The 11662-nt window shown below is 48.4% G+C and overlaps 1 protein-coding gene across 1 annotated transcript in view; it reads right to left on the reverse strand.

Annotated features, from left to right (window-relative positions):
• Window positions 1-678: 678 nt before the first annotated feature.
• EDEM1 (ER degradation enhancing alpha-mannosidase like protein 1) overlaps window positions 679-11662 on the reverse strand; it is an 11673-nt gene continuing 689 nt past the window's right edge. The window contains 11 exon segments of the mRNA XM_041425832.1: window positions 679-2006; window positions 2896-3078; window positions 3818-3914; window positions 4622-4695; window positions 5283-5453; window positions 5824-5944; window positions 6438-6612; window positions 7101-7284; window positions 8352-8523; window positions 9281-9384; window positions 10840-10912. Of these exon segments, the coding sequence (XP_041281766.1) occupies window positions 1917-2006; window positions 2896-3078; window positions 3818-3914; window positions 4622-4695; window positions 5283-5453; window positions 5824-5944; window positions 6438-6612; window positions 7101-7284; window positions 8352-8523; window positions 9281-9384; window positions 10840-10912 (1444 nt within the window). The 3' untranslated portion in view covers window positions 679-1916.

Raw genomic sequence — 11662 nt, forward strand, 5'->3', positions numbered from 1 at the left:
GTTCAGAAGGCAGTCACTGAGTGGCCAGAGTCACATTCAGGGAGCTAAACTGGGAGTCAGGGACAAACCTGGAGCAGGCGAAGCCGCCACTACACTCAGGGTGTGTCTGTCCTGGTGTCCTGTCTGTCCTGCCCACCCTGGCACTCCGTGGGCTTACCCAGGCAGTGTGGGATGCTGTGCTGGGCTCCCACCCCAGCACTCCTCCCTGCAGAGCTGGCCCAGGAGCAGCGTGAGAGAGCCCAGAGCTCTGTGCCCTGGCTGGGCAGCAGTGCCCCTGCCCATCCTGCTGCCCTTCTCACCCCGTGCTGGCAGCACGGCCTGAACCTCTGCCAACACCTCTCTGCATCACAGCTCCTTCAGTTCCTGCTTTCCTTCGGAGCAGACAGCTCAGACACTCCAGAAACACCTTTGGCAAAGCCAGTGCTACAGGAGCTGGAATCACCAGCTGCCTCAAACACCAAGGCAACCCATCCTATTGCAATATTTTGGGAAATTTTCACCTATTTCCCTCTCCCCCCTCCAACCCTTCACCCCCTCAAACACACATAATAAGACTAAGAAGACTTGATGATTTTTTTTTTTTGCCTGAATACAAGATTCAACTATCATGGAATAGAAGATTCTACAACAAAGTCCCTGAGATGCATCTGTACATTAAAAGATTCCAACAATAACCTCTCCAGCACAAACTTCATATTTATTAGAAATGTTTTGAGTTGCAACACGTGGTTTATGAAAACCAATGTTGTTGTAAGAAGGTGAAAATACAGCAGACCAAGTTGCCCTTGTATTTATGCCTCAATTTAAAAGTCATTAACCCAAAAATAACATTCTACTACTTCAACTGTAGTTAAAAGTTAGAAGTATATAAGCAACCACTGGGAAAAAAACCCAACTTGGTATATTTAAAATAGTTGTTTTGGCCTCAGTTTGTTGTCATCCCTCAAGCCCTTAACTGCCTTCTTCCTGAAAGTTCATAGATATTTTTCCAGTATCTTCAAAAAAAAACTCCAAGCATCTCTTTTTAAGTGACTTTGGGTTCCACTGTATTTTGCAACCAGCTCATCAGAAATACTTTTCCATCTTCCTAAGGAAGCTCAGTTTTCCCTGGCAGGGAAGAGAACTTAAGGCACTAACACATGAATCCTGTCAGGAATGTGAACTAGTTTGTTCTTCATGTACTGTGACACCAGCTCTTAGCAGCATCTCTCCTGAAAAGGCACTGAAACTTGGCAAACAAGGAAACTTTGGGAACTTCTGCCTGAGTGGCTTTGCAATTCCCCTTTCCCTCCCCCCTTCCCTTCCAAAAAGGCACCTGGATTGGTTTGATCACTGGTTTCTGCAGCTACAGGCTCCCACAGCTGTGGCTGTGAGGGATGGCAGACTCTACCAGCAGCTCTTACACCACCAGCAGTGATCTTTCCAAGAGTACACAGAGCAGTTTTGTTTCAGCAAACCCAGTGGGTTCCTACCTGAGTAGACCTTTAGGTTGTGTATTGCTAGTCAGAAAAATTCAATAGTTCAACTCGGTGTAAAAAATTGCACTTCCCCACTCGTTCCCCAAGCCCCGAGATCGTTTCAAATTAAATACCAGACCCTGCTCTAGAGGGACATTTGTAACACAGCTACGAAGAGGTAGCTAAGTGGCACAGGCCAATTTGCCTTCTTTTCCTTTTAAAATATATTCAGCCTTCATTTGCAACAACATTTCTCATAGGAAGTCTTGAAACGAGAGCTGTTTGTTCAGGTGGCACGGGAGGTTACCCCAGCTCAGAGGAGTGAGCTCCATCTCCTTTGTGTCCGGGGCTGGCCACACCCCAGGGACCCCTGGGGGACCCAGCCTGTGCAGGGAGCAGCTGAGGGGGAGCAGTGTCTGCAGAGGATGCCAACTCCCCCCAGGTTCCCTGCAGAGCCCCTCAGATCAGTCCCACCATTCTGTCGATCTGCCTCATGTAGTTGCTCTTGAGGGGCAGCAGGTACCTCCTCTCATCAGGGACTCTGTTACACTGTTGAGAAAATGTACATCTTTTTAAGAACTCAGATCCAAACCCAGGCAAGCCATCCCCTCTGCAATCCTTTCAGATCCTCCCAGTACAGAAAACTGTAGTCAATAACACTTTTCCCTCCAACTTTCCCTCGTTCTGTGCAGACTTGCAGCACAAATCCCATAAATGAGCAGCAAGTGTTTCCTCAGTGCAGGCTGCAGCTTCCAAACACACAGCACAGCTTGTTGTGCAACTGGGATTTCCTTCACTATGACAACTGTGAACGTTTAAAATAATGCTCTTTTTCTGGAGCTTTGTGGGGAGGAGGGAAGAAACTACACCAGAACCTACCAGGAGATATTTTAAAAAATTGTCCTTAACTGCTCTAGTGGCTGGTGTCCCTGCCCATGGGGGTGGAATGAGGTGATCTTTGAGGTCCTTTCAACTCAAACCATTCTGATTAAAACCAGATCTGTTCTGGCTGGTGATGGCCACTGAAGCCACAGCTCTGGGGTCAGTTGAGGCCTTGCTAAGAAGGGTCCCCTTTCCATCCCCCCAAACCACACTGAGGAAGACAAAGCTTGGTTTAGACGACCCTCTGCTTCTGCCTTTGCCCCTGTGACAGCAACACTGGAGAATTTTAAGGGCAAAGAAAAGGGGAAGAGAAAAATAACTGGAATTAACAAAGAACAAAAAAATTACTGCAAAATACTTCAAAGGGGACAGGATTCACCTTCACCAGCATCCCACACGTGATCCCATTTATGCTGCTGCTGGAAGCACCTTTCAGGGGAGCTCCTCAGGTGTTGGACATTTCTGAAGGGAACTCTCTACAGCAGCACTAGCAAAGGCTCTGTGTGTCCTGCCTGCCCTGCCCATGCCCAGCAGGAGCAGGCTGTGTGTTGCTTACGTTGGAGCTGAAGTTGGCTGCCTTGAGCTCGGAGGGTTTGGCTTTGAGGCTGTCCTCCCCTGCAGGCAGGATGTCCTCCCACAGCGAGCTCCGGAAACGCTCGTCCACAGACACCACGTGGCCCTCAGTAGTAAACATGAACTTATTCCCAGATTTATGCACTGGATTCTCTTCATCAAACAACTGAAGGAGAGAGGGGAGAGAAAGGCATTGTAGGTGTGCCCCGTCCTTCACCTCCCAGTAGCAAGCAGTTGGGAACAGGTACTCACGCTTTGAAGGATCGCACAAAAATACCTTTTAGTGCTAAATAATGCTGGAGCAAATGGAAATAAATAGTCTTAATGCAAGGGATTGATCTGAGCAGTTAGAAGAGGAGAGCAGAAGAAAAACTTCTCACACAACTTAAAGTGCCCTTATTTTTCTAAGCTGCTCTGTGAGGCATTTCTAGGCTGGCATCCACTCAGTCACAGATTTATTTGGTTTTCTGCACTAAAGCAGATTGAGAACACGGGCTTAGGCAATGTCAGCCCAAATGCCTTCTCCTGTGAGTGCCACAGCCCAGCAGGCAGAGAGCACAGGCTGCCCCAGGCAGGAGGGCTGCAAGCAGCAATTAGCTCAGAGCTGAGCAGCAGCTCCCTCCAGTCCTGCTCCCTCTCCTTTCCAGCCTCCTCCCAAAGATCTGCAGCTCTCCAGGTTCAGGAACCACGCCTGGGCAGCTGCCCCAGCTCAGAGATTGGGGTGAGGTCAGAGGGAAGGAGCTCAGCCTGAATCACCCCCAGACACAAACCCCAGAGCCCAGCAGCTTGTCATCAGTGGTGCTCTGCCCCCAACCCCACCAGTTCCTAATTAATAATTAATAACCTCCCGCCCCCTCCTGTGCCGTTTTTGTGCAGTGCCTTGGCAGTGAGGAACACACACGTACCAGGTACAAATATTTACAGGTTTCACTGAGAAAAAAGCTCTCCATTCGATCCTCCTTCGTCTTCTCCACCACGTGGTGCAACGTGGCATAGCCACACCTGCAACATGGGACATGGCTTGGGCTCAGTTCCTGCTGTCCTGCTCTCCAACATCCCCTCACCCAGAGCATTCCAGCTGCCAGGGGGGAAGTTCAAATGGAACAACTGTGTTGTGCAAGGACTCACTGCTTATTGGTTCTGGGGTGCTGAGTGATCACCTGAACCCCACTCACCAGCAATGTCTGACCTGGCCAGTCATTACACATTTGTCTAGAAAATGAGTCAATTAACAATAAGCAATAAAAATTCACTGTCTTCCCCCTGAGCCTTGCAAGAAGTTCAGCTACTCAGTATTAAAGTCAGGATTCACTGCTGCTGTCTTGAACTGGAAGCTGACACCCAACAGCATCTGCCTTAGGGGCCATCCCTCAGTCCAGCTGAACACCATGAGCTGAGAAATAATCTTGCAGGATCCCTAGGAAAAATCCCAACTATTATTTTCAGCAGTTTTTAGCAGCTGATCATCAACAATGCATTTTGAAAGGCACTGATAAAATTCCAATGGTATAAAGTTGCTGCTGGACTATAATTTCATTTTCAGATGGGAAAGAAAGAAGTGCTCAATAAATAAATCATCACTTGTGGCTTTCAAGGAGGGCTGGGTTTTCTGGTTTACCTACATGTGGCAGACTGGATTCTATATAATATTTGTATAATAAAATGTAGATATATAGCACTGAGAGAAGAAAAGAACATTGAAGACTGACTTTGCTTTTGTATATTTTTCCAAACTCTGCAGAATATCCATTCCCACATGAAGGTAAAATGGGTTCTTTGTGGCCTAAATAAGGAAGACAGACAAGAGTTAGAGTCAGCAATTTTGAAATCCTGTAAAAATAACACAACAAAGGCCTATTGGCACCAGAGTCTTGTGTATCACAGCAAACTTATCTTTATAGGAGCATGACTTGGATTAGCCAGTGCAAGCTTCTCACATTTGCTTTAGTGCAAATCCTACAAAACCTGCAGTAAATCCAAACTCTCTGATCCCTTCCTTGTAGGCAGACAGTTATTTCAGTTTATGTATCTGTGCCTGGCCAGTATTGCAAGGAAAGCTGTTATATTTACTGCAAAAAATTTCGGTAGAGCAGTCACAGGTCTCTGCCTTGTAAAAATCTGCCAGCAGCTTTTAGAAAAGGTTGTTTAGTGTTGTTTTTGCCTGCCTTATAAAAAAGGCTGTTTTTGAAGCAGACAGCAGAGCAACAACATTGCACAACACTGCAATGCCTGCCCAGAGACTCCACAGGACAAGAGGCAGCTCCAGGGCTGCCAAAATTCAGCTGGCCAGAGGTCAGGGGGGATAAAGTGACTTTCTGAACAAAAGCTTTTTGGCCCAGCCATGACGTGCAGCTCAGGGAAGTCAAATACCTGATAGAGGAGATATGTGGACTCCACCAGCTCCGGCCTCAGCGGGTAGAAGGGAACATCTGGGGCCTGCAGCTGCCAGTTGTACCTCTCTGGGAGAGCCCCATAGCGTTTCCATATGGCATAATAGAAGGCATGGAGGCAAATGGCATCTTCCACATCTCCTATCAACACCTGGGCACGAGAGCAGCCAGACATGCACACACTTAGTGCTGCAGGCCAGCAAAGATGAGAATGTGGCACTTGAAACAACTCTTCTCCCACAAAACACACAGAAAATAACCCCCCCATTCATTCTTGGCAGTAAAAGCTTTAGCAGAGCCTCACAGCACAGAATACAAATGCTGAGGCCAAAAGAGGGAAGTTGAAAGTCTCAGATCTAGCAGAGAGCAGGCCAGACCTCCCCACATTGCTGTGTTCATGCAGAGCTGAACTGAACCCTTATCAGAGCAGCCAGATGCAAACCCACAGGTGGGAGCTCAGCTCAGAAGTCCAGGATTAGGATGGGCCTTTCCAGCTGGCCTTTCCCAGAAGGAAAGCTCACCTGCAGCCCAGGGAAGAAGGCCTGCAGAGAGTCGATCCAGGTGTTCATCAGCTGGCCCGTGTACATGTTGACGTTGACGTAGAGGGGAGGGTCCCCTTCTCCCTCATTGCAGGCCTCCCTCCTGCAGGGAACAAAGAGGGCAGTGCCTCTGCTGGGCAGGACACAGCACACTGCCACCACCCAGGCAGCAGCCACTGCCCTGCTGTGCTGGGCTCCTTGGCAAAGGAACCCAAACATAGTCATGCTCTCAGAGAAGGTAATTCATAAAGGGATTCTATCTTAGAGCTAAGCCAGCAGATGTTCTACCAAAAAGTCATGCTAGGCAAGATCGGGCTTTCAGAAGAACAAAGCAGCCAATTGAATAAATTTCTTTTGCAGTGCCAGACTTTTCTCAGCCTTAACATTTATAAAAGGGACAGGAAACAGGTTAGTTTCTCTGCACCCCATCAGTTCCTGAGGAATGAGGAGACTACCATGGAAAGGGGATTTTGCTTCTTACAGTAAAAAGGAGAACAGATTTTCTAGGGCATGACACAAAGCACTATAAACAGATGTTTTAGATCCTGCTGGAGGATTCAGTGCTCAAGGAACTGATGCTGACATGAATCACATACCCTCTCCTCAAGTGGTTCTGAATGTTCTGATAAGCAGCGTTGAACATCTCCAGGTCTTCCTTCTCCCCAAAGAGGATGTAGGACTTCAGCAGGTACTCATAGAACGAATCTGACCCTGCTCCCAGTCCACTCTGCTTTCCAACCCAGTGACCAGTCTGGATATTCACAACATTTCCTTTCAGAACAAATAAAAGGTTTAGTCTGAGGTTGCTGAGTATATCAGAGAGAAAGAATCCAGTCAAGACTTGGGAATATCACAGGGTCAGAAATTCTCAAGAAGGAAGGATCAAAGATTAACATCAGATGAAGTGTTACAGTTACATCTGAGGAACACCCACACACATGCAGTTATTTTAAGTACTTTTAGTCATCTGCCAATCTGAATTATATTAATGGGGACACAAATCAGGGCCTTCAGTTCCATTCCCCAGTTTTGTGAAAAATGTGAGCTGAAAACCTGTGCCCTAAGGAGTCTTTCAGAGACTCCATTTTTCTCAGAGAGCCCCAAAGTGCCATTAGTTCACCACAACCCCTGGGTACACAAGGAGAACGTGACTGAAGAGCTACAGAGGGAGCAGAAGGACAAAGGTGAGGACACGTGAAGGAGCTGTGGCCTGATGGCACAGCCTGAGACAGGCTAACACAGCAGCACCCAGACATTACCCAGCAGTCCAGTGTTATTGCTCCTGAGGCTCCACAGGGCCTTCACAGCTCTCCTGGCCACCCACTCGAAGGTGGAATCCCCAAGCAGCCTGCTGAGGATCCCAAACTCCACCAGCAAGGATCCAGCTCCAGCTGTGCAGGTCTCATTGTGGCTGTCTGGAGGAACCCCCTTCTTCAGGTTCACCTGTGAACAGGGACAGGCAGGCTGCACTCAGCCAGCTGTGCTCACAGCTGCACCCTCACCTTTAGGAACAAGCCTTTTTGGTAGTTTGTGCACATTGTGCAGCAAGGAATGTGCACAGACATAAAACCAGCACACTTGGAAAGCTTTCCTGTGGAATTCCTGACATTCTTCCAGCTTTACAACATCAAACCTAAAGTGGGCAAGCCTCATTTTCTCTTCTACTTGCTAAACCTTGCAAACTTCACTTTCTCATGCCTTCCATTAAACATTCAGGCTTTTCCTTCTTTGCTGCCCCTCAGTTTGTGCTGGTGAAACCAAGAGCTTCCTCAGTGCATGCTCCTCCTCTTCCCCATGGAACATGGCACAGAAGGGAAGTTCCAGTACCCTCAGCTGCTTTACCACGCCCTGAACAGAAGTCCAAATTCACATTTCTACAGCCTGGCAGGTCTGGAGGAAAAGCAGTGCTGCTGTCTCCAGAAATTAAGAGCAGCCAGGCAAGTGCCAATTATAGTTTTGCAGTTTAGGATTGTTCCAGTAGTAGTGACATCCTTCTCCTTGCCAACTGCATCTGCTTAAAACAAGAGGCTGCAGCATCCAAGAATCCCAGAGTAATGAGAACCCACTGAGCAGTCTTCAGGAAAATTACAAATTGCAAGCCCAGTATGATAAATATTTCAGAAGAGTTTTACTCTAATATAATTGTTTTAGCAGCAAGTCACCAACAGAGTCACTTTCAGCTCCTTGCCTTTACAGTATTCCTTGTTACTGGCAGTATTGTTTGCTGCTGTGTGACACAGGGCAGGGAATGCTCCAGCCAACCAGCACAGGAACAAATGACTCCTGACCCACAGGGAACAATAAACACAGTGAAAATCAGCCCAGGGAAAACATCTACTAAGCAGAAGGAGAAACTTCTATTATCCACGTCACCAAAACTCAGGGCAGTTTCCCCTGTGTCATTTCAGAATAACTCAGGGTAGGCTCAATAAAAGGGCACAAAATTTAAGTTGCAGGACAGGTGGAGCTCTGCTTTGAGCCTGTTCCCCCAGGGCTGCTGTGTCACTCACCCGAGGATAGGGAATGCCAGTTTTGGTGTTCTCAAAGGCTGGGAGCAGCCTCACTGCCAGGTCATGAGCCAAGTGCAGCAGCTCATTGTCATAATCCTTAATGGTCATGTCACCAAAAGGCTGCTTGGTGTCTGTAATTATGATGTGGGCAGACAGCAGGCTTCCCAAAACCCTGTGGGAAAAGGAAAATTCAGGTTTTTGTCTGTTCTGAAGCTCATTCTTCACCTAAACACCTTACTGCTGTCATGTCTGATGGAATTATTACTTTGTGCTCCTTACAGGCACTACACAAAACGACCTGGTTTTCCTCAGCAGTAGTGAACACGTGTGGAAGTCATGCTGCTGTCAGCCACAGTTCCAAAACCTGGTTCTACAAAATTTACCTAATGCAGAGTTCTTGTAACAAGTCTGTTTAGGAGTGAAGACTTCCTTGTCCTTGCAAATGGCAGGAAGGGTGTTACATTAACTTAGTACTCAGAAAAAAGAAAGCCTAGCCAAGTGAAGCAGGAATAAACACTGCTTGAGACACCCTTTAAAATCAGACAGTATCTAAACCCATTTCCAACACAGAAGAGTCTTTTTCATCTAAAATGAAAGTGAAAGTGAGCAGAAGTCCATGAAACAAAAACTGAGCAGGGAAAAGCTGTCCCAGGGTTTGCTGATCAGGGCACAGATCTGAGTCTCTGCTGCAGGCAGAGTCTGCAAGCACAGAGCCAACCACTGTCCCACTGCTCCAGGTCACACAGGACCAATTAAAATGGTTTCCAATATGAAAGGATGGAATATTTTCACAGAAGATTAAGAAACAGCTTACTTGAGGAACAATGTAGGGAATGAAGCCTGCCAAAGACCTCCTAATCAATGATTTCACTTTGAATTACACACTCCAAGTCTTTAACTTTTAAAGACACAAACTCAGCACCACATACCTGATTGTTGCCTCAAAAACTTGGACTGTTGAGTCTTTGTCAAATGAAACTGTGTCAATCACCAACTTCACTGCCTTCTGGAATTCTGAGGAGTTTCCCATTACCTTTTACAGAAAAAAAAAGCTAGTTTGTACAATTGTTGCTTCAGAAGAGGGTTGGGGAAGAGAATGGCAAGTTCACATCTCAGCCCAGCAGTCAGATTTAGCACACTGAGTATTCCAACTGCTTGAACTATCAGTTTAGGAGTTAAGTTCAGTTTAAAACATAACACAGCTTGCAGAACAATGAAGTTTGATTCAATGTTTATTTGACCAAAGGCCAGTCCAACCTTTCAGGTTCCTGACTCAGCACTGCACATCCAGGAGTTCCCTTGTGCCTGTTCCCACAGGTCTAACCTAGGAAGTGATTTCCACTGCATCCAGAGACAGATGTAAGTTCAGCCTGAGCTCTGGGGAGCAGGAATGTGGAAGGAAAACACAAGTTCCTGCTTTCCTGAGCTCATGAAAAGGCTGGGAGATACCTAAATTTTTACCCAAAGCACCCATTACCCAGACCCAGTGAGGAAACATCTGAGCAATGAGGAGCAGAACAGGCTTGCTTACGAGCAGCAGCTTCTCAAGCACAGGAGATTTAGCAACCAGAACCTTTACATTTGAGAAAAGAAGTTAAGCACTGCCCTGCTGGTGATGGAGGACAGGAAAGCACCATTACCAGGCACGTAGCACAGATCCCAAACTTCTCTCTCAGTAAAACCCAACACTTCCCTCATGTCTGCTTTCAGTTCTGCTCAGAGCTGCCCTGCTCAAGCAGCTCCTCACCACTGCTGCAGCCCAGGGTAGAAGGGAAGGGTTTTCTATCCCAAAGAGCCCAGACCACCTTCTGCTCCAGAGGAGATACACATCCCCCTGGCTCCAGCACATCAGCGAGCCCTGACACTCCAGAAGGCACAAACCCTGCCCTGGCTGCAGATGAGAACAGTGAAACCTGCTGGGGTCTCTGAAAATGCTCTTCCTCATGACCCCATACCCTGGCACAAACAGAGAAATGAGCTGCATCTCACAATATCTTCCAGTGTTATCAGAAATGCAGCTGAGAAGCAGCTTTACAGGTTTTCCCCTCCTCCTTTCACCACTCCTCACACAGATCTGTGTGCCAGTCAGGCCCCTCTGCCAAGTGAAACAACCAGAGCTCTTCCTGTGCACACAATGAACCCTCCTCCTGCTGGACCTCTCAGCAACTCACAGCAGCTCCAGCTCAAATCCACCCACCCTGGCATAACCCACAGAGATCTCGTCCGAAACCTGAGGAGGAGCTCCAAAATTTCCTCTGTCTCTTCTGGAAATCTCTGCTGACACCTCCAACTACTCTCATTCTGTTACCCCACGTGACACTGCTGGTTTATGATCCAGCTGTCAGCTCGTGATCCAGCTGTTAGCTCATGATCCAGCTGTTAGCTCATGATCCAGCTGTTTGCACCACTTGGGCAAGCCTTGGGGAGCTCCCCCAGCCAGGGCACTCCCTGGGGTGGCCAGGGCAGTGTCCCCATGCCAAGGACTCACCGCCAGCGTGTCCAGCGCGTCGATCAGCGTCAGGGAGTAGTTCCCCAGCACATCATTGATGTTCAGGTTGGAGCTGGAAGAGCAGAATCACACCATTGTTAAGGCTGGAAGAGATCTGTGCAGATCATCCAGTCCAACCCCCTGTGCAGGCAGGGTCACCTGGAGCAGGTGACACAGGAACTATCCAGGTAGGTTTGGAATGTCTCCAAAAGGGGAGGCTCCATGACTCCTTGGGCAGCTGTTCCACAGCCCTGCCCCACTATAAAGTTCATTCCAGTACCTGAAGGGAGACTACAAGAAATACAGAGAGGGACTGGAGTGACAGGACAATAGGAAATGCCTTCCAACTTAAGGGGAATAGGTTTATACCGGATATTAACAGGAAATTGTTCCCTGGGAAGGTGGGCAGGCCCTGGCACAGGGTGCCCAGAGCAGCTGTGGCTGCCCCTGGATCCCTGGCAGTGCCCAAGGCCAGGCTGGACACTGGGGCTGGGAGCACCTGGGACAGGGGAAGGTGTCCCTGCCATGGCAGGGGTGGCACTGGGTGGCCTTTGAGGTTCCTTCCCACCCAAACCATTCCACCATTCATCCAGAGGTGGAACTCGCTGTATTTTAGCTTATGGCCATTACCAGCTGTGCCGTGGCTGGGCAGCACCGGGAGGAGGCTGGGCCCAGCCCGACCCCCAGGGAGGCACACACGGAGCGATGGCAGCCCCGCGCACACATTCATTAACCCGGTCCCCTCAGCAGCCATTCCCACCCGTCCCCTCAGCAGCCATTCTCCCCGTCCCCGCAGCAGCCATTCCCCCCCATCCCCTCAGCA

The sequence above is a fragment of the Onychostruthus taczanowskii genome, unplaced genomic scaffold (genome assembly GCF_017590055.1).
Source record: "Onychostruthus taczanowskii isolate IOZ18803 unplaced genomic scaffold, ASM1759005v1 scaffold9, whole genome shotgun sequence".
In the NCBI taxonomy this organism is placed as follows: domain Eukaryota; kingdom Metazoa; phylum Chordata; class Aves; order Passeriformes; family Passeridae; genus Onychostruthus; species Onychostruthus taczanowskii.